Source organism: Lethenteron reissneri, chromosome 64 (genome assembly GCF_015708825.2).
Source record: "Lethenteron reissneri isolate LAM-NWPU_2019-01 chromosome 64, ASM1570882v1, whole genome shotgun sequence".
In the NCBI taxonomy this organism is placed as follows: domain Eukaryota; kingdom Metazoa; phylum Chordata; class Hyperoartia; order Petromyzontiformes; family Petromyzontidae; genus Lethenteron; species Lethenteron reissneri.
The window spans coordinates 1,686,039-1,713,906 of record NC_083842.1 but is presented as its reverse complement, the minus strand read 5'-3'; the positions used below and the strand labels follow the sequence as shown (position 1 = coordinate 1,713,906).

General features: G+C 45.5%; 1 protein-coding gene across 1 annotated transcript in view; it reads left to right on the top strand.

Annotated features, from left to right (window-relative positions):
* Nucleotides 1-2,057: 2,057 nt before the first annotated feature.
* GNB5 (G protein subunit beta 5) overlaps nucleotides 2,058-27,868 on the top strand; it is a 68,650-nt gene continuing 42,839 nt past the window's right edge. The window contains exons 1-6 of the mRNA XM_061577465.1: nucleotides 2,058-2,185; nucleotides 4,236-4,347; nucleotides 9,426-9,562; nucleotides 10,554-10,595; nucleotides 16,392-16,468; nucleotides 24,790-24,922. Of these exons, the coding sequence (XP_061433449.1) occupies nucleotides 2,060-2,185; nucleotides 4,236-4,347; nucleotides 9,426-9,562; nucleotides 10,554-10,595; nucleotides 16,392-16,468; nucleotides 24,790-24,922 (627 nt within the window). The 5' untranslated portion in view covers nucleotides 2,058-2,059. The remainder of the gene's footprint in view (nucleotides 2,186-4,235; nucleotides 4,348-9,425; nucleotides 9,563-10,553; nucleotides 10,596-16,391; nucleotides 16,469-24,789; nucleotides 24,923-27,868) is intronic.

Sequence of the window (27,868 nt, the reverse complement as noted above, 5' to 3'; positions counted from 1 at the left end):
GTGTTGCGATCGAAACGTCGTGATTTATTTTATTTTATACCTACGTGACTTTACCGAGAGAACCAAGGGGTATGGATTCCTGCAGTCACGAAAGCTTCAAATCAAAATTAGTGAAGGATTATAGTTAAAATTGGCATTATACCTACACGATCGAACCAACAATAATTTATTACGAATCATATATGCATTAAATTGTGCTTAAAATGTATTATAACCTGTTATTTACATGGAATGGGTCAGTAATAAATTGTTACCAACGGAATTGCATGACATACATTGGGGTTCTTTAAAATATTGATCCATGAAACACGTTGGTGGTCCCATGAGTCTAGTCTCGCCATCTGGATTAAACGTGTCGCCAGTGCACGCCTACATGGTGAAGCCGAGCAAATATACAATATAGCGATGTGTTACAGCAGTGAGCAATCAATGCGTTTATCTTTGAACACTTAGTGACGCTGCTGTTGTTGGGAGTGGTGCACAAGCATAATCAACAAAACACTCAACACATTCGATCATAACATTACCTGATGCTTTTTTTTATTTTAAGGCCGTGTGATTGACAAATGTGTTTAAACTTTATCTCGGAGCGCTGTTCACACAATTATAGCAAAACGATGCATCCTTACGCTCGTTTCTTGTAATAAAACATGTCTCAATTCGGAAGACAGGTGGCAGCACTGCACGAGACGGTAGCTGCTGCATGTGAAGCTGAGTCATTCTTTAAGCGAGCTGATAGCCCGCATTACTCAACGTAATGTGAAGTAAAACAGAATAAATGGGTTTTACTCTCGAGCCTCGGGGTGCTCTTACGAATAGTGTTCTTTATCCATATGAGCCCACGCATGTTTATGTTGCAATGGGAACCTGGTGGGAAACATTTGACATTATACTCTGCCGATGAACACTTCGAGGATCATCTCAAAATGTGGAATATAATACACTGCGGGCAGCTCCTGCATTTAACTGAAATGCCATTTCACGGCAGATGGCGCGTTTTTCGTACATTTACCGCAATTCCGCTCGACTGCTGAAATTTATCTTAACCCAGTAGTGGCAGTGATATTGACGAGCGGCTTGAGGTTTTATCTAATTGTGTTTGTGCACCACGACTAATGCAGCAGCATCACTAAATAACCGCGTGATGACCTCTATGCTATTCTCCTTGAACCACGCCGCTGAACGTATTATTGTTATTAGTATTACGGTATCAAATCACGTGTTTGGCATGAACCCTTATGTGTATGTAAGATCATAAATACATTGATTTTGTTTTTACGTTGGTACCGCTTTGAAGTGATTCCTACATCTTGTGCTACAATGACCCGTGGAACTTTGGAATTCAATATTAACGGATAAATGTATGAAATAAGAGTAAGCTACGCAAGCCTTCATTCTCTCGAAACATTACGAGTGCTGTCTGTCCAGTGCATCCGTGTTTAAGTGTAGAAGCTAGCTATAGCCGAAAGGTGTTGGTGCACACCTGTAACCAAGCACCGTTGCTGGCCAGGATAAGGCGGTATAGCAAACATGTGGACTCCATCTGTTCCTTCTGTATGCGATAGAGTGTTTCCTCCTCACAAGCCTGGGTTTTCTCCAGGCGATCTGGCTTCCTCCCAAAATGTAAACACGAATTGATTAGCCGATCACACCTTAACATATAGAGGACTACAAAGCTCGGGCAACTGTTGGTGGCTGCCTGCACATCGCATGACTGCCTTCGCCTGTGGTTCCTCGCGCCTCTAAATACTGTGCGGCACATTCCAAGTTGAAATTAGAACATGTGGAATCACGCCAAAGGGAACGTTTGCTTTCATGAAAGTATTTCCCAGTTGCACCGTGCTAATGCTTCTAGATTTGAAGCTTTCGTGACTGCAAGGATTCATATTCTTAGGTTCCACCTGAAGACGGAAGCTTGTGTTGCCTCCAAAACGTCGTGATTTTTTATTTTTATTTTATTATACTTTCATTAATTTTAATTTTTTACCTACGTGACTTTACCGAAAAAAACCTAAGAATACGTGCTAATGCTCTTCGTCTCTCGGTTTTCACAGCGGAGATGTGTGACCAGACGTTCCTGGTCGTCTGCTTCGGGCAGTGCGATTTGTGCTGCAAAGAACGGCCGCTCCGTGGCGTCCTCATCAATGCACAGTCTCAGAATGTGTGCACAAGCTGCGCAGAGCTGGTGGGTATTGGGACGGGCTTGACAGTCTCGGGTGAGACTAAAGTCGTTGGGCTCTTAAGTTAAGGGGCAGATAGGCACGGAGATATCTCACGGAACAAAGTGCTTTGGGTTAAAATGAGGCTCATTGTAAAGGTGAAGGTATCGGGGAGTCATTTTTTATTACGCTCGTTGGACACTAGGCATAGAGTTGTTCTGGTTTAACACGGAACGTGGGTTATAGGCTGTGTTGACATCAAGTTTTCATTGAGAAAATACCAGTTCAATTAATCGCCACGTGCGTGAATGGTGTACACGCCTAACTTATATGTTTAGGATACTTTGGGCTAGATATTATAGAGTATTTAATTATGTTATGACTTTATAAATATAACTGGTTTGGAAGTTATTTTATACGGGTACTGTGATTCTATTTTGTATTCAAATGAACATATGGTAAATATGAATAGTATCGGTGGTGCCAGCGCTAAATTAATAGCCTTGTGAAATATTTGTATATGTTTAATCTGACAAGGTGTGTTTGGAGGTGTCGGTGGAGTGAATTCGCGTTATTATGCCTTGTTGTTTTAAATATAAATATCTCCCGTATACAAGTGGACATGAACTCGGAGAAGAGACCCAAGCAAGGGAAGATGCAGCACACTTCACAGAGAACTAAAGATGCACACCAATTACTCCAACGCATCTCAAAAGCTGCTTTGTTTAAAATAAAGTTATTTCTGTTAATATACAGACTGTAGTATGTCTACATCCTTCACCTTCAAATTGTTTAAAAGCAGTAAACTGACAAAAGCTATTACAGCAAAAGTTCGCTCATTGTACACATAAAAAACCCTGCGTGAGTGCTCTTTGCCAAAGAGTAATCGTCAATTCACATGTTAAAGGGGGGAAAAGGGAAAAAGTACAACGTGAAGTGAAAATGTTATAAATTGCTTATACCTGCAAAGATTGACTCAGTACGTTACAATATTCATGATAACTTTAAAAAATCTCGTTTAAATATTAAACTTGTTTTTATTTGGGCGTAGAAATCACAGTTATTAGTAATGTAGTTATGAAGTAAATGTATGATTACCTTAGCAAGTAAAAAATGCGGAGGGTGGCACGGATTGTTGCTTTTTGGGGTTTTTGTGCAAACGACATGCTTAGTGGGAACATTTGAAATGTACTGTAATGATATCATTATACACGCCTCAACATGAGAGTCCTTTGCGCCCCATCGTGGCACGTTGCGTACACGTTTTCCGTTATCGAATCATCGCGATGTTGACTTCCCCAATACATTTCTAACATAAACACACACGGTTAAAACAGTTGCATTATTCACACGACGGGGGCTTTTTGTAAATCAGTAATAGGTGGACGGATATCCAGAGGGAAGCCACAGCATTTGTAAAGTGTTCTCATTCCGTGAGCGACGCCCTTCTTAAAGTCCAGCGACAACCACGGTCTTAGGCGAGCGTAGTCACAGCGAGCGTAGCACCGCGAACCAGCGGGCGCCCCGTGGGACATCGTGCATCACCGTGCGTCCTTCAGCACCGCGGACAGCGACCGCCGCGTGGTGCGGTCGCGCATTGCAGCACAACCCATGGGCTGCCTCCAGTGCCTCTCGCTCTCACTGTATTACAGTGAGAGATGCGGGCGGCCCGCTAGCGTACACATTCGCCCAGCTCCGGTTACGCATCGCCAGAGCAGGCAAAGGCAAGATACCGGCAGGCGGTTAACAACTCGGAAATAATAGCGATCCCGAAAATCTCGTCAAGGCTTCGCCTATTAATCTGTGCCGTCCGTATACGGAGAGTGGCAACGCGAAGACGCACTCATTCATGTTCTACCTGCGGCGCTCGCCTGCCTCTGGCTGTGCTCCCTAGGGTCTCTCCGCGCCGGTCCGCATCTCTGGCCGTGTGTCCGCCGCGTTCGTGTGCGATCCTCGTGTTGCTGCGGTGCCGCATTTCGTCCGTCCATCGTTATCCTGGCAAGCGTCGACTGAGTGTAGTCACTGCGCCTCTCTTTGCGGCCTCTGCGTGCTCGTGGGTGCTCGTGCGCCGGAAAGATGGCCTCCGAAGGGCTGCAGGAGAATGAGACCATCGACGGACTGCAGGGAGAGGCGGAGAACCTCAAGATCAAACTGGAGGAGGAGAGGGCCAAGTTGCACGACGTGGAACGTGAGTCGCGCCCGGCAGCAGCACCACAACTGCAGGAGAGACGGCGGCGATGGTGCCGGCCGTGGGGAGGGTGGTGCCCGTGGCGCGCCCCGGGTCAGGGCCTACGATCCCTGCTCGCTCTCAGCGTTGCTCGTGTTCAGGACGCGACTTTAAATGGGCATTCTGCTGCCACAAGCCGCGATTGGTTGGTTGTGGTTCGCCACATCGCAGTTGTAAACAATTGAAAGTAACCGCGAGTAGCGTGCGTTTGAGATGACGGTACGTGCACTGGTTACACGAGTGCACTTGGGAGACTGTTTAGAACACGTGTGCAGTATATGTGTACGGCTGCGTAATCTGAGTGTCTAAAATTACAGCTGCCTTGCTGAAAGTGAGAACATTTCTAGCGTCTGACAGCATTCCCTCCAGCGTTTCACCCTTGGGTGTAGGTGGCGTGACCTTGACTGATTTGGGCGCTTGCTCCGCTGTGTGTTGCTATTTCATTAAAGGCTATTGTTCGTGTAAAGGGCTCCCCCTGTACTGAACGACACGGGTCTATAATGTGGAGCCAGGCTTTGGCAAAAAGCTAGGCGTGTGATTCTCCGAATGTAACCGTTAATGTAACGTGAAGAAGGGCCATTATTATTATAAGGCAGTGCTGTTAACAAATGCGTTGAGTTTTTTGTTTGTTAATTGTGCTTGTGCACCACTGCCAACGCAGTATCACATCAATAATACGTTTTTTTACTTGAGGAATGCTATACTTACACCCACTATGGGGGTTACAGATTAAAAGGAAGCAGATTGCACGCCACTGTTTACGTCACGTATAATGTAGTTTTGCCCCAGGGAGATTGTTTCAAATGTGTAGATAGGTTGATTCTTCTCTGGCAAGTGAAGATTCCGTGATCTCAAATGACAACAAAAGTCAGGCAAAGACGACGTAAAACTCCGCGTGTTGCCTTTCGCAGTGGCTGTCATCTGTGCTTAACTTCTCCTACCCCGCTGACCAAAGAAATCATTCACTTTGAACGAGCACAATGAAACAGCACATTGTCTGCAGAGCGCCGCGCGCCGTAACGAGGCTGTTTTCACTCGGCACGTTTTCATCACCGGTAACCAAATGAAAAACATCGGTGAATAACGAGTTATCGGTTCGCCACTTATATCGACAATGTTCAGCGTAAATGTTTCACAGCTTTAACTGCGAAACCGACTTGCAATCCAAAGTTCGCCCGTTGGATCCCATCTCCCGGGGGTGGCAATTTAAACAACGGGGAACCGCTTCTTAAATCTCCCCCCCCCCCACGCCACTGTCCATCCAGCAGCGTTATTGGGTGACGACGCCACAGTGAAGTCCGGCAAACGGGTGGCACTATTTGACCGATCCGACCCGAACCCACAAATTGTTAATTTCAAGTCGTGTACGTCTTTGTGGTAGATGATCTGTTATTCTCGCAAATGTCAAAGCGCTCGCCTCCATTACGTTTAGAAGGTCTCTGCTCCTAAATTCGAATTGAAAATATTTAACCGCATATGGCGAAATCGTTTACCCTTGCGAATAGCATGTCGGGATTGCTATGTGCATTTTTGTATGTGTGTGTAAATGTATCTGTATTTAAGTGTGTAAATGTATCTGTGTGTGTGTAAATGTATCTGTATGTGTGTGTAAATGTACCTGTATTTGTGTGTAAATGTATCGTCTTTAACAGACCATTCGGGAAAGTGCTCTTGGCAAGCACCTATGAATGCTGGCACGGCACACGATGTGGTGGGTCGCCAATACCACACTCGGCCACCTTTGTTTCCCCAGATTGCACACAGAGAACAATTTGAGGCCGAGTCGACCTATAAGTGGCCCAGAACCGGTTCAAATATTCGCCACTGTTATTGGTGGTGAGCGTGTTTGCCTAATATGTCGTGCAGCGTGCTAACTACAAGTGGGAGCGTTTTAAGTGTCTCTGTAGTGTGTGCGTGCGTGTGTATATAAGTGCGTAAGTGTTTGTATGCGTTATATATGTGCGTAGAAGTGTAGTGCGTGTTATACAACTGTATGGACTGTGTAATATTACGCAGCAGTGCCCGTTAACAGGTACTATGTACCCATTTGACATAGGATTGTTAGTACTTGTACTCATTGTAAATGTTGACCCACTGGGCCTTGCCTCGGTAGTTTCTTCATACTGAATTGCTGCCACTGCTGTGATCTCGCCGTTGCTATTCCTTGTCGAGTTTAAATACCAATTTGACGAACGGCCAAATTTACTGGGTCGGCCCGTTGCGTGTCGGACTCTGCGGCTTCCGCCGCCAAGTCGTGCACGGCTCGCGATCAACACCGCCGATTTGGGATTAGTCACGACACTCCCACTCGGCGTTTCTGGCACTTGGCTCTTCTCCGCGATGCCCAAGGCACTCGCGGCGAACACGCGGCGGCGCCCATGCCTCGCCACTGCTAACGACGAGCGTGTGTCCCAGTTGTGTGCACCCGTCGTTCGTGCGAATTGCGACTCTCACAGTCGCTGAGCAACGTCATGCAAGCTGGAAGGCGGCAGGGCGGTCGTCCGGTCGTCCACACATTGAACCTTATGGCGGGACCCCGGGGTCTCACAAGCCCCCGGCTCTCGCAGAAACTGCCTTGCGACGTCATTTTATTTCTGTCGAAGGCGAACGACACGACGATCTATTCCTCTCGACGAGCTCCGCACGCTGCGCCAATCAAAGTTTCAAAGTTGTGTTTCTGACCTACGGCAATTTTGGCAACGACTGGTGCTTGGTGAAGAACGAGAGGATTGAGTTCTGATGGGTCTCGGCGTTTATGTGCGTGGTGGGATAGAGTCGCCAAAAATAAATTAATTAATTACGATTTGGACTTCCGTTTATTCGGGACCCCGGGGTCCCGCCATAAGGTTCACATTAAGATGTGTCCAGCCACTTAATGAGCGTTTGTACATGTGGGAGGAAACCGGAGTGGCCGGAGAAAACCCAAACATGTGAGGGGGCAACACTTGATCCCCGTACAGAAGGGGCGGATGATACGAGATGCACATCAAGGTGCCAGAGTATGGCACCTTGATACCCGTGCGAAATTCGTTTGGCAATATTTGTGCGATCCACCAATTCTCGCTGTCTTTCGCGGCGCAGGGCTACAGGCCACGTGCAGCGTAGCCACCACCACCACCCAGTAGCAACAATCCCCTCTCCGTGCTGCTGTACACGTACTCTGTCAGAGTGCCTGGTGTACTCATGAAGCCTGGCCCCCAAGACGGTCAGTGCGTCGCAACAGAATAACGAACGATGTCAACACTACCTCCACTGCCGGTGGTCGAGACTAACAACGGAGTGGCAGCCGAAGGAGGCGAACACGTCTGAAGCGACGTTCGCCGGGGAGATTTGAGCGATGAAATCGGCTCACGTGCAGGCGCTAGATGGTTTATGGCACCTCAAGAACGTTGGGTCTCCCTTGACTCTATACAAGCGGTTCCGGTCCAGGGAGACACGAGGCTGCACGTGTCTGGGGCCTCAGGTGCGGATACGCGCCACGTGTTATTGTATTCTCACCCAGCTCACGTGGCATGCTGGTGAATACACATAACGGAACAGACAACGTACCCTCCACAAACTTGACTCTTGCTCTCCCAATGCATTTGTTGTGGTGCATTATGCATCAGTGTTTTGCTCAGTGATTTTGCAAGAGGTAAATGTGGAAGGACGCCTTGGCCAGTCGGGCTAATAGCAGGGAGCCCTTGTCCGGTTATCTGAATAATTCGCCTTGCCGCCAACCTTATGAAAACCTCCTGAAAAAAAACAGAAACCCTGTGCGTATGTGCGAATGTATTATAGATATCGGTCTGTAGGTATGCATTCACCTCTAGAAACCAAAAAAATGCAAGGTTTTTTTTGCTGGATGCATTGCACGTTACGTTGTGTAACTGTAGGTGTTCGTGGCACACACTCCTGTCCACAATCACACAGACGCAGACGCCCTGTGTAGCCTCCACATGTTGCTGAAACAAGTACTATTAGCGAGTGCCTATTACGGCCGACACGGCACATGAGAGGGTGTTTTAGCCAGCACCACGCCGTTGTCTCCTTAGTGGAGATGTTCACACACCGCACCAGGTGCTCGTTTATGGCTGAATCGACCTAGTGGAAGCCCATGACTAGTCCAGATAACCAACAATGATGTTGGCCGTGAGCGGTAAACTAAACTTGAGTCTCCGGATTCATCGCGCAGTCTGTGAACATCGTGGTCAATCCACTGCTGGATGAAGGCCTCCCCAAGCCATCTCCACCTCTCACGATCCTGCGATGCAACACTCCGTCCAGCCACTTGTACACGAGCTGATCTCAGCGTTCCATCTTCTCCGTGGACGCGCGTCACGTTCGTTGGCTGCCGTTATTGTAACAAAAATGATTGTAACAAAAATTAAAAAAAGTCCATCCCATGTGTTAGTGAATTTTTAAATATTTTAGGCAGGAAATGAGTTTTGAAATGTACTTTTTTTATGAGTTGGGACCCCCAGACACCCTGGAAGATTTGGTCCCCCCCGAATGCTGACTCCATGGCTACGGCCTTGGCTAGCACCACAAATGTCCCTATTTGTCTCTGCGGTTATTATGTTATTTTAGAACTTTAGGAATGTAAATTGAACATCGAATTTGCCTCTCCTGTATCCCAGTGTTACGCTTTAGGGACATGGCAGCAGCTCTGCCCGTGCGCAGCTTTGACCACAGATTTGGATTTGTTGAATCCTAGAAAAGCCCCAAATCTAGACTCGTCTCGAATAAACACTCTTGCCCGTGTAATTTGTCAATTTGTATCTGCCTGTATTTGTACAATTGCACCTTATGTAACTGATCTTCATACACGTACCCACATGTACGGCGTTAGGATATGTTTGTACAGCTTGGCAAGTCGACGATCTCGTGCACTACGGAACGCGTGGCCTCGAATACAGTGAGTTATTTCTTGTAGTTCAGCTTGTGGACGTGTTGAGCGCCGGCCCATGTCTGTCTGTGTCATCTTGCGCATGTTCACATGCTCACACGTTCTTCACTCCTTGCATCCACACCACGGCATTGTGCCCACGCGCGTGCAGTTCACCAGGTGGCCGAGCGAGTGGAGGCGCTGGGCCAGTTTGTCATGAAGACGCGTCGCACCCTCAAAGGGCACGGCAACAAAGTTCTGTGCATGGACTGGTGCAAGGACAAGCGGAGACTCGTCAGCTCCTCCCAGGTGAGGAACCATTCATTGGTCACCAGGGAGCGCCACAAAGACTCTGGTCACCCAAACACTTCACCATGTGAATGCCATATTCTTGGTTCTTTCGGTAAAGTCACGTAGAAGGGAAACAATAGAATAATAAAAATATAAAACAATACAATTCTCACGACGTTTCAACTGCAACACAAGCTTTTTGTGATTATTTTATTGTTTCCCTTATACGTGACTTGTTTCCATTCTCCGTGACTTTACCGAAAGAACCAAGAATATGAATCCCTGCAGTCACGAATGCTTTAAATCGTGTGACTGCCATCAATTCTCTTCGTTGTCTTCATTTTGGCTCACTTCCGTGACATGGATGTGCAATTAAAAAAAATGTGTTTTTTTTATTTGCACTGCCAGGGTTGGGCCAGGTTAGAATTAGAATGGGAGACTGCTCGGGAACAGTTGAGGTGCTGTAGGGTTGGGCCTTGCTGTGAGGTAGCCAGGAGATGGAAACACAGCAATGGATTCTTAAATCTGTCAGTGAATGTCACCTCCCCCCCCCTTTGTGGAGGGTTTGCTCCGAGTTTTCCGATTTCACCCATGAGGACGCTTAGCACTCATCATTATTGGAGTTTACCAAATGTCTCAATCTAACGAGGCCCTCTTCAAAAGTCTTGAAACTCAGTGAGGCTTCCAATGGATTTATTATTGTTATTTTAAAGTGCAAATGACACATTAAGGCAATGTGATTATTTATTATCATCATCATCGTGTTGTCACTTTTGTCGGAAGAAGCCTTGGGCACGGCGTGTTGGCCCCGTGAATTATTCAACCACACTGCATCGTGCCGATGAGTACGGGCTGGTGACAGCCTTGTCATGTACCACCCCACCTGGCAAATGGACAATTCCGCAAGACCTGTCGCTGAGCAAGGGCGAGTACTGACGCTACGAGCGCCGATTCGTGGCGTTTGTCACCTGTGCGGGACATGTGTTGACGCTTGTTTCTCTGCCTCCAGGATGGGAAGGTGATCGTGTGGGATGCGTTTACCACCAACAAGGTGAGAACATGAATATTGTTTGTATCTACAAAAATAATTAATCAGACTATATACACAGCAATACCCCGATTTGCAGCCTCCACGTTTTACGTTCTTTCGATGTAACGTCCTAAACTTATTGATGCCCAGTCCCGTTTTACGTACTGTGCACCTCACCACAGCGTACTCGAGATTTACGAACCTTACCACGAAGAGCCAAATTCTTTTATGCTGCACGGCAACGAGCGGGTGCCAGGTGGTGCCCCCAGCATGACCATCCCTTGACGAGAGTCGTTTCTTTCCTGTGTGCACATACTCGATTCGTATTATTTTCCCCGCACATACCGTATTTATGGCGACAAGCGTAAACTGTTTTTCACATGATAAACAACTAATAGTACGTACAGTATAATCGAAAAGGAAATATTTTAACATACCAATGATGGTTGTAATTAATCGATATGCAATGGGTTACTGAGCATCCTCTGTTTAGGTACTGTACCACGTTACGATCCGCCATCCGATGTCTTTGCTTGTATTTAAGTACTTTCCATTTACATTCTGGTCTTCGGGAACGCATCCTGGGCGTAAACCGGGATTATGCCTGTATACGGACAGCGTTCAGATATTATAATATTATTTTAAGCTTGAAAACAACAAGGATCTAACTAATTACAAAGTAGACTTGCAAAAACAATGCATCATTTGACGTAACATTAATATCTATAAATAAATCACACATTATCTTGTGGTTATGTGAATACTATATTTATCAAAGTTGTATTCATAAAATAAACAATCCATCCAGCACTTGCACATGAACTTATTTAATCACTCCATCTCCTCGCTGGCCGTGTCATGGACGTATTCCATCCCTTGGCTGTCAGTCCGTTGTTATTCTTGACCATCGTCCATCATCATGTCGAGCGACATGTCCTGTTCAAGCCGGCTTATTTTTCTTAATCGTTTGGATGATGTCAGTAACCTGCCGACTAATCCACGTGTTGCTCTCTCTCTGATTCTCAATGTAATCCCGTGGATGGATTTCTCCATGCCTCTTTGCACACTTTTCTTTCTTCTATATATGTGTGTGTTAACCATTGTGTTTCTGAGCCGTATGCCGTAGCAGGTAGTACGCACCGATCAACAACATTCTTCTTCCGGCTGGTTTGCTATGTTCCCTTTCATCATCAAGTTCAGTTTTCCTGCCTCTTTATCATATTATTTAGATTTTTGTCCACCTTCAATAGCTGCCCAACAGATGCTGCGTTTTTAGTTGTGTCCCTCTGTGGCCTCCTCTTGCGAATGACATCAGGGAACATTTAACGCCCGCGAATCTCTGCAGCAAGCGGCCACTGCGCTACCACTGGGCGATGTCAACGCCCTGTCACGTCGGCTTGCAAGACTTCTGCTAAAACTGTATTTTACAGAGAGCTAATGCATTGCTGCTGCAAGTTCAAGCAACCTGATTTCACGATCCTTCTTCTTGAGTCTTATTCTATGCTGTTCTGGTATATGCTCCAGCCACTCCGGAGCATGCATGTAAACAATGGCACGGGAATCTGGAGGTTTTGTTGTTGTGGGCATATATGTAAAGCGACTCTTTAACTTTCTATTTGCTGAGTGGTGTTGGTGGTGGCGCACGCCTGTAGTCTAGCACTGTGGAAGACATGGTTGGTGGATCGCACAGATGTTGTGAAACTCCCTTTCCACGGGCGACGAGGAAGGAGCCACAGCCATGGAATTACAGGCAAAGGCGGTGAAGCAAAATGTCGACTTCACCTGTTCCAGGCTGAGACTAACACATTCCCGCGGAGGGAGCTGGTAGGAACGTTGGGTTGCTCGGTCAATGGCCAGGGTCAACGGCGGCGTGGTGTATTCCGCAAATATGCCCGACTGTGAGGGCGGGCACAAGCCGGCGTGAGTAGGTTAAACGTTGAGTTTTATAAGGGCACCACGGGGTGACCAGCCCGAATCCCCACCCAGCCCCACCCCTCCCACCCCCACCCAGCCCCTCCCCACCCAGCCCCTCCCCACCCTCCCCACCCAGCCCCATCCTCCCCACCCAGCCCCTCCCCACCCTCCCCTCCCCTCCCCACCCAGCCCCTCTCTGCACGACGGACGGACACAATAATCTCATGTGGGCTGGTGTAATCAGGAGGTTCCTACTAGTATAAACCTGTCTTTTCCATTTCACAGTGCTTGTTAAAGATGCATTTTAAAGTGCTTCGTCATACGCGTCCAAGTATCGTAATATTGTAACCAATGCCGTGCCACTCGTTACTTGACATCGTGGTTATCTGCAGCTTCTCATTGGCTCTCTTTACTACCGACGGTAACATTAAGAGTTCTGTTTTTAGATACAATATTCAATGAGATTCGAGGTAGTGTGAATGAAAGAGGTCATTAGGATATAATTACACCGTTGTATAGCTTTGTCTTTGTCAGCGTAATCACGACGGCTGTGTGAACCGTGTGATTGGCTGCGTGGTAACCGTGGGCTGGGGATCATTTCCACGTGGTTGGGTGCCCTCTGAGTCCCCCATGTTGGGAGGGGATATCCTCACCAGCTCGTGTTGACCAGCGTGGTGAAGTATGGTCGCATGTTTTTTTCAGTTTTCAGTTTCATTTATTTGGTGTAGCCCTGTGAGCCATTCGGCTCTTGAATCGGGTGCAACCGCAACAAACAAAAGACAAAAACATGAACAAGAAAACATCTTAAAGTGATCTTCTTGGTTCTTTCGGTAAAGTCACGTAGAATGAATAATAATAAAATAATAAAAATAAAACATAATACAATAATTCTCACGACGTTTCGGCCACAACGCAAGCAGCCGTGACTTTACCGAAAGAACCAAGAAGATGAATCCCTGCAGTCACGAAAGCTTTAAATCGAAATCTTAAAGTGACTATGTGACTAAGTGCAAACAGAAAATCCAGGAAAAAAACAGCAAAATATTCCAGAAAAAAGCACCGTACACCAACGCTGTGTGCAAAAATCCCAGTGGGATGCAAGTCAAACAACAACCACAAGACAACTTAGATTAAGGCCATCAGTCTAACTCCGTACTCCAACAAACAAACATGGCCAAACCAAAAAACGCGTATCTCCCATTGGAAGTGCCGCTTGAAACGCCTTTCTTGAGTAACGTGCAACTCAATTTTGGAGCTTTCGTGACTGCAGGAATTATTCTTTGGTTCTTTCGGTTAAGTCACGTACAAAGATAAAATAATAAATTAAATAATAGCGTACTACGACGTTTCGATTGCAACACAAGCAATCATCATCAGGTATAAAAGAAATAGCAACAAAAATCTAACCAGAAAACTATAGACAGAAACACAAGTAGACAGACATCATAAGGACACACAGAGAGAGAGAACACGTATCGGCAGAAAGAGAGAGGTCGTCTCTGTGACGGGGCCTTAAATATAGAGAGGGGGGCGGGGGCGGAGAGAGGGAGGGGGCAGAGAAAAAATTTGCATGTTGTGTGTCTGTCTATAGTGTTTCTGGTTAGATTTTTGTTGCTATTTCTTTTATACCTGATGATGATTGCTTGTGTTGCAATCGAAACGTCGTAGTATGCTATTATTTAATTTATTATTTTATCTTTATACGTCACTTTACCGAAAGAACCAAAGAATAACGTGCAACTCTGCTGCGATGCCAACAGGGCGGCAGCATGGTAGGCAGTGAGGGATGTCACGAATCACTGGCTAAGAACAGGTCGCCTTCTCGAATGACCGTCGACTCTACCTGCTGAATCAAACTCTGTTGAACTGGAGACGGAATTGGAATAAATAAATTGGGTCTTAGTTGGCATTTGTAATGCGAGAGGCAATGGGGGAACTCCACACTCATACAGAGTGGGCTAATTCTAGATTTGAAGCTTTCGTGACTGCAAGGATTCATACTCTTAGGTTTTTTCCGGTAAAGTCACGTAGGTAAAAATAATAATAATAGAAATAAAATAATAAATCACGACGTTTCGGAGGCAGCACAAGTCTCCGTCATCAGGTGGGACCGTCACAGCCAAACTTCCTGCATCAAAAGTAGCCCCCCATGAGGAGAATTGACGGTAATTTTATATTGGGCAGTGAGTTTGATAGCATCGTTGTCAAATGTAAATAAAGTTGTCCGTCTCAAGAGTTGTTCGGACTCACACTAAGGCTCTCAAAAGACAACCATTATTCAAGTGTATGCTCCGACACAAAGCCATGATGAGGATGAGCGAGGAGATGAAATGCCTGAAATAACATCACTCAAATACTCAACGAGCTCACAATGCATTGCAGCATAGTCAGTCGGCTAGGGGAGATTATTTTTTACTGATCATAGTAAAATTACAATTATTTACAGACACATTCAACAGATATAGGGCAACTATTGACTTTAAAAGTAGCTCATGGTTCAGAGATGAAAGGATGGTTGACAATCTCAACATTGGAGTGAGGAATGAGAGAGGTTTGCATATTCTAGAATGTGTAGTCAGCAAAGACGTTAAACAAGGAATATTTTTTTTAAGAACGTTTCTCTGAAATGGACGTGGAACAAACAGATTTTCAGAGAAGTCTGTGTCTAAACAAATGTAACACATTTCCATGGGCTAGTGAGGTCCAAGGTGCGGTCCAAATTATACAGGGAGGGCAATGCTAATTACAGGCCAATTCGAGATATTTAACGTACCAATTGTAGGTCACGAGGTAACCGTTTTTAATCATTATAAGCAACAGATAAAAATTTCCTAGATCGGGAACGTGGACGTTGAGAGAGAAAGTTGCATGAAAGCTGAAAGTTGTGCAAATTTTATTTTAGACTGGAGGAATCCGATGAGTTATAAAGCTATTTAACAGATGTCACAAGGGGGGGACGAGGGGGGACGAGGGGGAGGGAGGACACGGGGGAGGGGGGGGCACAGGGACACATGGGGACTATGAGAGAGGGAGACATGGGGGGGGGGTCTTCCCACAATGCCTCACTTCACCACCCTCCCCCACACATTTTAAATTAAAGAAAACAGGCAAGTAAGAAATATATTGATTGTTAAGAAAAGTAAAAAAAAATCAACGCATTCGTTAATAAAACTGTGGCCTTAAAAGGGCAATGCAAATAATAGACGACGTTTCGGGCAACGTCTACTTCCCAGCACACCGCGAGGCCACGGAGAGCTTCGGATTTGGATTGCAATCTACACCAATGAGCCTCATGAATTTTTTTTTTTACAAAAAATCATCCGCGAGAAGGGATGATAACCAGCATTGGCAAGTAACAATGGAGTGGCAGCTACAGAAGGTACTCCGTCAAAGGCAATGCCCGCAGTGGAGACGGAGGCGATGATAGATGTGTGTGTATATACGGGGAGCGGTAGTGTGTATACGTGTGCGTGCAGCTAATGGGGAGCGGTAGTGTAGCGGTTAGCGCGCTGCGCTATGAACCCAACGACTCGGGTTCGATTCGCGCTCACGGCCAACACCCAGTGACGATTATCTAAACCGGTCCTGGGCCTCCCCTAAGTCGACTCAGCCTCAAATGACTACCTGGTGCGGTGTGCAAACATTGCCACTGGGGAGACAAAGGCGGTCGGGCGTGGTGCTGTTCACCCACCCCCTCGTGTACCGTTCAGGCCTTCATAGGTGCTCGCTAACAGCACTTGCCCCTACAGTCTGTTAAGGCTACGTTGCTTTCTTGTTTACCTGTGCCAGTGATAATGCACGCGTATTGATTTACGCGTATGGGTATGTGCACGCGTGATAATGTGTCTACGTGCTGTTTGTGCCAATGCCTACATGTGTATGTGCATGTGTGGGTGCCAACAGGAGCATGCAGTCACCATGCCATGCACGTGGGTCATGGCGTGCGCGTACGCTCCGTCTGGGTGCGCCATTGCCTGCGGGTGAGCATACTCAATATACACTCACACACACACGCACAATACACACAATACACACACACACACGTCCCATCACACACTCAATACACCCACACGTCTCATCACACACACCTGCCATCCCATCACACACACACACATCATCCCATCACACACACACACACACACCATCCCAACACACACACCATCTCATCACACACATCATCCCATCACACACACTCACACACCATCTCAACACACACACACACACACCATCCCATCACACACACACCATCCCATCACACACACACCATCCCAACACACACCATCCCATCACACACACACCATCCCATCACACACACAGACCATCCCATCACACACACAGACCATCCCATCCCATCACACACACACACCATCCCATCACACACACCATCCCATCACACACACACACCATCACACACACGCCATCCCATCACACACACACCATCCCATCACACACACACCATCCCACACACACACACCATCCCATCACACACACACCATCCCATCACACACACAGACCATCCCATCACACACACAGACCATCCCATCCCATCACACACACACACCATCCCATCACACACACCATCCCATCACACACACACACCATCACACACACACACACACCATCCCATCACACACACACTCCATACCTCTCCCTCGACACGACAAAGACCCTCCCCCCCCCAGAGCCCTTAGCAGGCTGTCTGGGCAAGTGCTGTTAGCAAGCGCCTATGAAACACGAGGGGGTGGGTGGCCAGCCCCATGCCTAGCCGCATTTGTCTCCCCAGGCCTGATGTTTACACACCACACCAGGCACTCAGATCCGGTTCAAATACTCGCCACTGTTATTGCTCGTGAGCAGAAATCGAAGTCGGGCCAGTGAATGTGTGATGTGAGTGCACTTCCCACTGGACTGCGTCTCCCTCCACCCCCACGCACGCTCACACACAAAAACATAGGAGTCTCATCTTCCCTTAAACGCAACGTGCCGTTCGCAATCGCCTATTCGGGCCAACGTGACGCCTAACAGCAGACTGTTGTGGCGAGCGCTGCTGTTAGCGAGCAGCACCTATGAAGGCCGACACGGCACACGAGGGGGTGGGTGGCCAGCACCGCACCCTCGTGGCGAGCTTTGCACGCCGTACCAGGTACTCATAGAGGCCGTGGCCGGTTCAGATGATTAATCGTCAACGGTGTTGGCCGTGAGCAGGGAATCGAACTCGGGCCGCTGGGTTTGTAGCACGGCGAGCGAGCCGCTACAAAGTGGAGAGGTACTCTTAGTTATTTCGGTAAAGTCACGTAGGTAAAAAATGAAATTAAAATTAATAAAAATAAAACAATAAAAATCACGACGTTTCGGAGGCAACACAAGTCTCCATCATCAGGTGGGACCGTCACAGCCAGATTTGCTGCATCAAGTGAAGGAGGGATTAAGGATGTAAGCTCTTAAGTACCAGTTACTTCACTTGATGCAGCAAATCTGGCTGTGACGGTCCCACCTGATGACGGAGACTTGTGTTGCCTCCGAAACGTCGTGATTTTAATTGTTTTATTTTTATTAATTTTAATTTCATTTTTTACCTACGTGACTTTACCGAAAGAACTAAGAGTATGCATCCTTGCAGTCACGAAAGTTTCAAATCTAGAATTAAAGTGGAGAGGTATGGACGGCGGCCTCGGCGGCCAACTTTACGCGTCGTGTTCGCATGCCTCACCTCGTACTTGTATGTAGCAAACGTACTGGATGGCCGGACTGGGTGCATTTACACTCCCCCCCTACCGCCCCATGATCTGCACTTCCACGAACTTTGCGATTCACCCCCCTCGATGCGTCACATGCGCAGTGTGGTCCGTGCCCGTCTTGTTCCATTGGGGGAACTAAGCGACATGTCTCGGACCGTGTTCGTGAACACAAGGCAGATCTGAAACACGGAAGGACCAATACCTGCGGCCGTGGCTGATCATTGTTTTAATGCGGTGGGCTCACACGAAATTGATTTCTCCACGACGAAGGTACTTTGCAAACCCACTGGCTATCAACAAAGATTCGTTCATGAAGCCATCCAGATATAAATAATACACAGACACAATTTCAACCGAGAGGATGGGTACAAACTGACAATCATTGGAAGGACGTTATTAACGAGTTTAAGTCATAACTGGCTGTGATGTTTCCATCCTGACCTTCCGATGTTAGTTGTTATTATCTACTCTCTGATTTTACATTATGGGGCCGTTCATAAATGACGTCACGCACCTAGGGGGGTGGGTCAGACATTTGTGACGATGTGTGACGAGGGGGGGGGGATTTGAGAAATGTGACGTCACATCAAAATGCGCAACTTTAAATAAAAATAGACAACACGTTCTACTTAATTAAATATACGTTTTAAGAAATGTTTTCTCCTACAACATCAGAGTGCAGCGCCACATTAAATACGCACTACAATGGCAATAGTTTAAAGCGATTTGAAGCAAGTTTTATTTGGGGGGGGGGGGGCAGAGCTTTGTGACGTCATATTTGAGGGGGCGTCTGACTTTTTGTGACGCCATGTGACGAAGGGGGGGGGGGGGGTCAAAAATCGTCCAAAATCGCGTGACGCCATTTATGGACGGCCCCTTAACAGGTAAAAAATCGGAGGGCGACTTCGATGTGGAAGTCGCCCTCCGATCTTACTAATTTATCACTTTAACATCACTAGCCCCGCCCACTTCGTTTATGATCCTTGGGCTACACCCATTTCAGACCTTTAAAACAGCCTGCCTCAGCAGCTTTCCCCTCCTTTTTTAAATCCTTTATAGTTAAGTTCGCTTGCTTGCTTGCGTGCTTGCATGCTTGCTTGCTTGCTTACGACCGTGCAAATCTTTCGGTCGTTTTTTAACCCACTTCCCGTGATCCAATCGAGCTGACATTTTGCACACAGACTCGTTGTGTGTGACAATTAATTTTCGTGAATTTTTTTCTCCAAAATTTTACACTGTTTAGGGAATTTTTTTAAAATATTTAATTACCAATTGCTTAATGCTGGCAGACAATCATCTGACCCATAGGTGGCAGCCATCTCAAGCCAGAGGACGAGAGGACTCTAGCCGCCAAGCATATAAAGGATTTAGAGTGAAAAACTTTGTTTTTACGGGTTAATTTTTTCTTCCTGAAGACGATTGCTTGCGTTGCAATCGAAACGTCGCGGTTTTTTGTAAAAAAAATTGCTCTACGTGACTTTACCGAAAAACCCAAAGAATACGAATTCCTGCAGTCACGAAATTTTTAAGTCAAAAATCTTTAAATCTTGACTTAGATTTTTGACTTAAAGCTTTCGTGACTGCAGGAATTCATATTCTTTGGTTCGTTCGTTAAAGTTATGTAGATGAAAAAAAATTAAGTTAACAAGTATAAAATAACAATATTAAATAAATAAATACCACTAATGTAGACTGTTGCATGGTTTTAATTCTGAGTGAGTGTACTGGCAGTCTATAATGTAGACTGTAGCCTGGTTATTAAGCTGGGTGAGTGTACTGGCAGTCTATGATGTAGACTGTAGCCATCGTTATTAAGTTGAGTGAGTGTACTGGCAGTCTATAATGTAGACTGTAGCCTGGTTATTAAGCTGGGTGAGTGTACTAACAGTCTATAATGTAGACTGTAGCCTGGTTCTTCACCTCGGTGAGCATATTGGCAGTCTATAATGTAGACTGTAGCAATCGTTATTAAACTGAGTGAGCGTACTGGCAGTCTATAGTGTATACAGTAGCCTGGTTCTTAACCAGACTGAGCGTACTGGCAGTCGAAAATGTAGACTTATTCTTGGTTCTTCATAACCATTGATACAGTCTACATTATAGACTGCCAGTACACTCACTCCCATTAATAACCAGGCTACAGTCTACATTAATTGTTATTTGTTTTTTAGTATTTAGATTTTATTATTCTTTTCGTTCACTTTTTAAAATGAGTTTTCTAACTACGTGACTTAACCGAAATAACCAAAGATGATTATTATAGAGTTAGTATAGCTACTACTACAGCTGTACACACTGCTATAGAGTTAGTATAGCTACTACTACAGCCAGTACACACTGCTGTAGAGTTAGTGTAGCTACTACTACATCAGTACACACTGCTATAGAGTTAGTATAGCTACTACTACAGCTGTACACACTGCTATAGAGTTAGTATAGCTACTACTACAGCTGTACACACTGCTATAGAGTTAGTATAGCTACTACTACAGCCAGTACACACTGCTGTAGAGTTAGTGTAGCTACTACATCAGTACACACTGCTATAGAGTTAGTATAGCTACTACTACAGCTGTACACACTGCTATAGAGTTAGTATAGCTACTACTACAGCTGTACACACTGCTATAGAGTTAGTATAGCTACTACAGCAAAAATGTGGACTCCACTAGTCCACTCTGTACGGGATTGAGTGTTCCCCCCTTGCACGTGCGGGTTTTCTCAGGTTCCTTCAGTTTCCTCCCACATGTAAACACTCACTACTTTCAGGGTTAACTGAAACGTATCAAAACTGTAGATGAATTGGGCCCAGAAATGGGCAAAGAAAAAGAGAGAGCCTTGTGTACGGATTTGAACAAGGGCAGGGAAGTTGACAGCATATGAGAGAAGCAGAGGCGAAACAGCGACCCGTCACTGAGTGAAAGTCGACTGAGGGCTTCTACAGAAGGCCTTGGTTGCTGGAGTATAGCTTGTGTGCAGGGGCGGTTTCTTCATTAGGGCGATTGGGCGACGCACCACCAATGTCATTCAACCACAGAGTCACGCTAGCCGTCACTCTCAGCCTCTGGATATAGTCCAATCAGCGTCATGTCACGTTCTGTGGAGTACCGCCTCTTTTGGGGCGATTTCACTCCGGCTAAGAATCGCCCAGAGTGGCCCCATAGACTTACATTGAAAGATGTTTTTTTTCGAACGGGGGCGCTCCAATGCATTCTCTATGGCTTCCGGGAGGGCTCGCACTAACGTGCTTACGTCATCATACGTGCTAACGTCATCATACGTAAGCACGTTTCATCCAACAATATAATTTATCGCTACCTAGTGGAATCTTTAATAAAATAAACTTGAGTGGTTTGTTTTAATAGTGAGTATATAAACAAACAAGATGTATTGTAAGAGTCACTTTATTTTTCATTAATATTAAAGAAGTGAAGTTGCCTTTACATGCTTAAGCTGTTAATTTATTCATTGCATGGGTGGACCTTATCCTTATCAATCATCCAGACATTTGCCCCCCCTGAGAGATTTTGCAGGAGCCGTCACTGCTTGTGTGGAAAGGAGTAGATTGAGATGGTGTGAGAGAGGTAGGCAGAGTCAAGTCGATGGATGATCTTGAAGATGGTCGTTTTGATATTGAACTTGATTCAAGTTTGGATTTAGGGCCAGTGGATATACTGGAGTGTTGAGGCGATGTGGCCATGTTTATGATTTCGATACAGTCTGCATACACGATGACGTGTCTTCTTATATTTTACAACTTCTAGATTTGAAGCTTTCGTGACTGCAATGATTCATATTCTTAGGTTTTTTCGGTAAAGTCACGTAGGTAAAACATCAAAATTAAAGAAAATAAAATAAAATAAAAATCACGACGTTTCGGAGGCAACACAAGTCTCCGTCATCAGGTCGTGATTTTTATTTTATTTTCATAAATTTGATGTTTTACCTACGTGACTTTATCGAAAAAAACCTAAGAATATTTTACAACTTCCTCATCTCCCACGTACAAATTCTGTGGTGGTTGTTGGTGGTGAATTGTTGCAGTAGTGGATGTGGATTGCGTTGATTGGTGTTTTTTTTATGGAGAACTATCTGTAGTACTACCCAGCTTCGCCCGGGATTTGGATTCACGACGCCCGGCCACCTTTGTCTCCCCAGTGGCGATGTTCACACACCACACCACTTACTCTTTTGAGGCTGAGTCGACCTAGGGGAGGCCCAGGACCGGTTAAAATTATCGTCACCAGTGGTGGCCGTGAACGGGAATCGAACTCGGGTCGCCGGGTTCGTAGCGCAGCGTAGCGCTAACCACTACGCCACAATGCGTTACGCTTCCACGTGCGCGGGTCACGTGACAGATTTGACGTCACAGCTCACTTGCCGTGCAAAACATTACCTGCATTATTGAGCTCCCCCCCCCCCCCCTCAAAAAAAGTATATTTTTATAATTTTTCCATGGTGTACAGTCTGGAAAGTACCCACATGGCAAATTTCCAGTTTGTTGCATGTCGGGAAGTACACTAAACATTTTGAACAGACACACATAATCACAACTTTGCCTTGTATACATATGTGGAGATAAGTAATTAATTCGAAGTAATATTGACTGAAATAGTTATGTATTCATTAGAGATTCAACCACAAAATGGACACGTTTGGAGACTTCACAGCTTCACATAAATAGAAGTGCACTGAATAGAACATCACTGTGTTGTATTATAATATCATCACAAGTCTATATTCCAATTATGAGGCACAAAAATAACCAGCCACACGTGGGACGAGTTGATTACCCCGTAAAACTGAATCCCAGAGCCGCTATGGTGTGCTGCCAACAGTATAATAGTTCAATACCTTTACAATTGTGCGGCTAATTATTAATATTGCTATAACATGTTCTGAAATCTAGAAGAAATTATTTCTTACAGAGATACTATCTCTAGCTTTTTATACCGGCAGCTCTTGATTATATTCGGGGTGCCAGTGGACAGCGATGGCCTGGTTAATGCAACACATTTACATTCGGATTAAATGCCCATAAAAATTGCGGACTAATGTAGCAAGGGGGTGGTGCGGACATAGACATTCATCTGGTTTTGTTTCTTCTACCGACCCACTTGTGGTCACGTGGGCACTGGATCGCGAGCAAGCAGCGGCTCGTAGTTAAACGAGTCCTGCTCAAGATGTCATGGTGGCCACAGCTGTTGACACCACCACACCTCGCCAGCGCAGTGGACACATAGCGACCTCCCCCAGAAAAAAAAAAAAATCTAAATTTGAAAACTCATTTCTTGCCTAAAATATTAAAGAATTCACTAACACATGGGATGGATTTTTTTTTTTACAATAATGTCTAATAGTGTATTGTATTACATTGCTCTGTTTTTACTTTTTTACCTTTTCTTGTTTCACTATATGTAATGGCAGAGATTAGGGATTCATAAAGTACAACCATAACCACAATCATATCAACAGAAATCTATGCATTGTAATATGAAGACAAGTCCAGATATTGTGGCCAAGGTTTAGCAAATTGTTGTTTTTATTTACATAGCATAGCAATTTTAAAACAAAATATTGTTTATAGCAATATATTGGGGGGGGGGGGGGGGGGAGAGATTTTGAGCATATTTGAATATATATATTATAATTACGGCCTTGATTTACGCGATCTAACTAAAAATAACCTTTATGGATTCTGAATGCTGCTTTTATTGTCATGCATTCGGGTTAATCTAATATAAAAAAAATTGTTACCACTTTTCAAATAAATGCACTCGTGTCGTGAAATTCGTTTTTACATCTTTAAACCTGGCCCACGTTTTAATTTGGACGTTACAGAATATAAAAATCATTAAAAGCATAACTTTAAATAAAGAATGAATTGTTATATTTGGTTTTTAATACAAAAAAAATCCTCTTCTTTAATGGCATTGTTTTATTTGATGATTAAGTCAGGTTGACACTGACAGCTATTGTAGCTGGATTGGTAGAGGGGTCTCCTCATGGCATAAGAGATCAACTGGCTCCAACTCAAACCCACAGACAATTACCCCTCAGAATCCACAAGCACGTCGGCAAAACCTTTTGACTTTCAAGTCTTTTTCAACAGAATGCGCAATCCTAATTGAGTAATTTGCCGGCAATATTTTTTCATCATTTGGATTTTTGGCCAATACCAGTTACATCAAATGCTTCTAATAGCTATGGCAGGAAACCAGAGAGCCTGGAGGGAACCCACACACACCAGGAGGAGAACATACAAACTCCATACAGAAAGGTGGCCCAATCGGAAATCCAACCCCAGACCTTGATGATGTGAAGTACAGCAGGAAGGGGCTGGGTTCCCCAAACCTATGCAGTGTTTTCGGCGAAGCTGTCAAGCATTGGAGGCAAACTGCAGGTGTCCAAATACAGTTGTTTGACAAATAAATCACACGCCAGTTGTATGGAAGACGATTTATCAGTGTTACGCAAATATAATTGAAACTGAATATCTAGCGATGCCGTTGATACTTCTTTAGCAAGTGTTTTCTTGTGGCTCTGTGTCTTTGTATGGACAGGGGCCTTGACAACAAGTGCTCTGTTTACCCACTGAGCATGGACAAGAATGAAAATCTCGCAGCTAAGAAGAAGTCCGTGGCCATGCATACAAACTACCTATCTGCCTGCTGCTTCACCAACTCCGACATGCAGGTGCTACGCGTGCAGTCACATCCAGTTGCGTACTCCGGGGTACCATAGCACCCCGGCTCTCGCGTAATGTCCGTGATGCAGTCTGATCGAGAGTGCTGAGAAAGGCAGAAAATGCCTGTGTTGCACACTCGAAATGAAGGACGTTAGGCAGGTGCTCCAAATTGAGGGCAAACACATTTATTGTGGTTAATCTATAGAATGCAACAGCACGTGTATCACACACAGCAATCCTCAGCCGAGTCGCCATTAACCACGTGACTGGTGTACACGTCCGGTTAATCATTAACCCTGGCAGCCCAACCCCCCACAGGCCCAACTCAGTCATCACATGCTGGTGTACACACGTGCATTTATGTACTGCACAGCATATATGGACTTATTAAAATAGTGGTCCTTTCCTAATGTGCCACACCTGGATTCCCAATCACCAAGATCCCACCCGATCAACTGGTGCATAGGAGCGTTCAGGGGTTCAGCGCAATCGTCCTCGCTGCATTTCGACATCGCGGAGTAGCACTGATTTCGGATTGATTGGTACCCCAGTCGCGAAGTTAAGTACACCCCTGGAAAAAAGTAGTGTCCCAGAAATAAAATAATTATTAATTGCCTCGGCCATTTTGTATTATTTGGTACATGGCCACCTAATGCTTCAAGTGCAGCCCAAGTGACTGTGGCTACCTCCAGCACGGGGATTTCCAGGATAATTGTCGTGATGGTGGTAGGCGCAACGCCTGTAATCCAGCACTGTGGAGGCCATGGTTGGTGGATCGCATAAATGTTTGGAAACTCCCTTCCTGAGGAGGCGCCTTAACCCTGGATTTCCAAAAGAATGCAGTGCAGGATAAATGTGAACTTCACTCGTCCCATCTGTATGGGATTGAGTATTTTCTCTGGGTTCCCACGTGTAAACAGCTTGATATATAGAGGACCGCAGAGCTAATTGTTGGTGCTGGCTCACCACGTGGTCACCTTTTCCTACTTGTCTGTGGCTGCTCGCGCCTCTGAGTCGTTCTCTCGATTGAAGAATGATCGACTACTGTGTGGGTTACAAGTTGAAATTGTATTACCATTACATTTGGCAAACAACACTTTCGACTTTACTCTTTGGTTCTTTTGGTAAAGTCACGTAGACAGAAAATAAATTAAATAATAGCATACGACGTTTCGATCGCAACACAAGCAATCGTCATCAGGTAGAAAACAAACCTAGCAAACTTAGAAATATAATGCAATACAACACAGAGAGCCGGCTAACACAACAGTCAACACCCTCTGTGTGTCTATGTGTGTGTCTCTTTCTGTGTGTCTTTGTGTTGTCTCTCTCTCTGCTTGTGTGTCTGTCTATGTGTCTCCGTGTCAGTGTTTTGTCTCTCTCTCAAATTTAGCAATCTTTGGAAGAACGTAATCAACCAGGTAGGGTGTTGACTGTTGTGTTAGCCGACTCTCTGTGTTGTATTGCATTGTTTTTTTTAAGTTTACTAGGTTTGTTTTCTACCTGATGACGATTGCTTGTGTTGCAATCGAAATGTCGTATTTATTTTATTTCTACGTGACTTTACCGACAGAACCAAAGAGTAATTCCCGCAGTCACGAAAGCTTCAAATCAACTTTCGACTTTATTTAACACTCGCATTGGAGCCATTGGAAACAGAATGAGCTCAGGCCAAGCAAAACATGACATGTTTGACGACGATGAAAATAAATATCACACTTGATACAACGCCTGCTGCAGGATGGAGATACTCATGACACTCACTTTCAACATGCAAAGTATGACGCAACACTCACAAGGCAGTGCTCAAACTAATGACAGCATATATACAACACGTGCGTAAGCTCGAAAGAGTGTAGGCATAGCATGAAATAAGCCTTCAAAAACACACACGAGTGATACGGCAGCTGCATTGCAGGTACAAACTCGAACAGGTGAGTTATTACACGACCTTTAGAAAACTCAAGACACTGGAGACAATGAAGACGTGACCCTCCTCAAGGTAACCATCACAGCACCAGACAGTCAAGGTCGCATAACCGCCTCAAGGCACTCAAAACACTAACGTCGGTCACTCTACATTCGTAGTGCCGAAACACTCGTGGCAATATATTGAAGCTAGAACAGAAGATGAATGTATGACACTTGGGATGCACTCGAAACGCTGGAGATGTTTGTGACACCCAGATGATAAATACACTTGGGACACCACACTCGAGGTGCCGCCACTTGATGCGTAGATTTGGGAGACTCGGTGCAGATCACTCACAGTATACAAGAGTCGGTGATGCTGGAGAAAACCGGGACGCAGGGGACATTTATGCTGCTAAATACACAACTGTGAGTCAGAACACGCTCCAGTCAGACTCCAGTCAGAGCTCAGACACTTCCGTGGTTGGTGACAGCTGAGGTTAGGGGTCAAATTCATGAATTGGTAGCTTGTGAAAAATCTGAGTGGAAACTTGAATTCACGTCGTCGGGGTTCTCCACAAAACGAATGCATTAGGGGCCGTCCATAAATGACGTCACGCGATTTTAGACGATGTTTGACCCCCCCCCCCTTCGTCACACGGCGTCACAAAAAGTCAGACGCCCCCCCCCTCAAATATGACGTCACAAAGCTCTGCCCCCCCCCCCCAAAAAAATAAAACATGCTTCAAATCGCTTTAAACTATTGTCATTGTAGTGCGTATTTAATGTGGCGCTGCACTCTGATGTTGTAGGAGAAGACATTTATTAAAAAGTCTATTTACTTAAGTAGAACGTGTTGTCTATATTTATTTAAAGTTGCGCATTTTGATGTGACGTCACATTTCTCACCCCCCCCCCTCCTCGTCACACATCGTCACAAATGTCTGACCCCCCCCCCACCCCCTAGGTGCGTGACGTCATTTATGGACGGCCCCTTATCTAACTGCTGCTTTGCAAAGGGGAGAACAATGCATAGTGGGGGG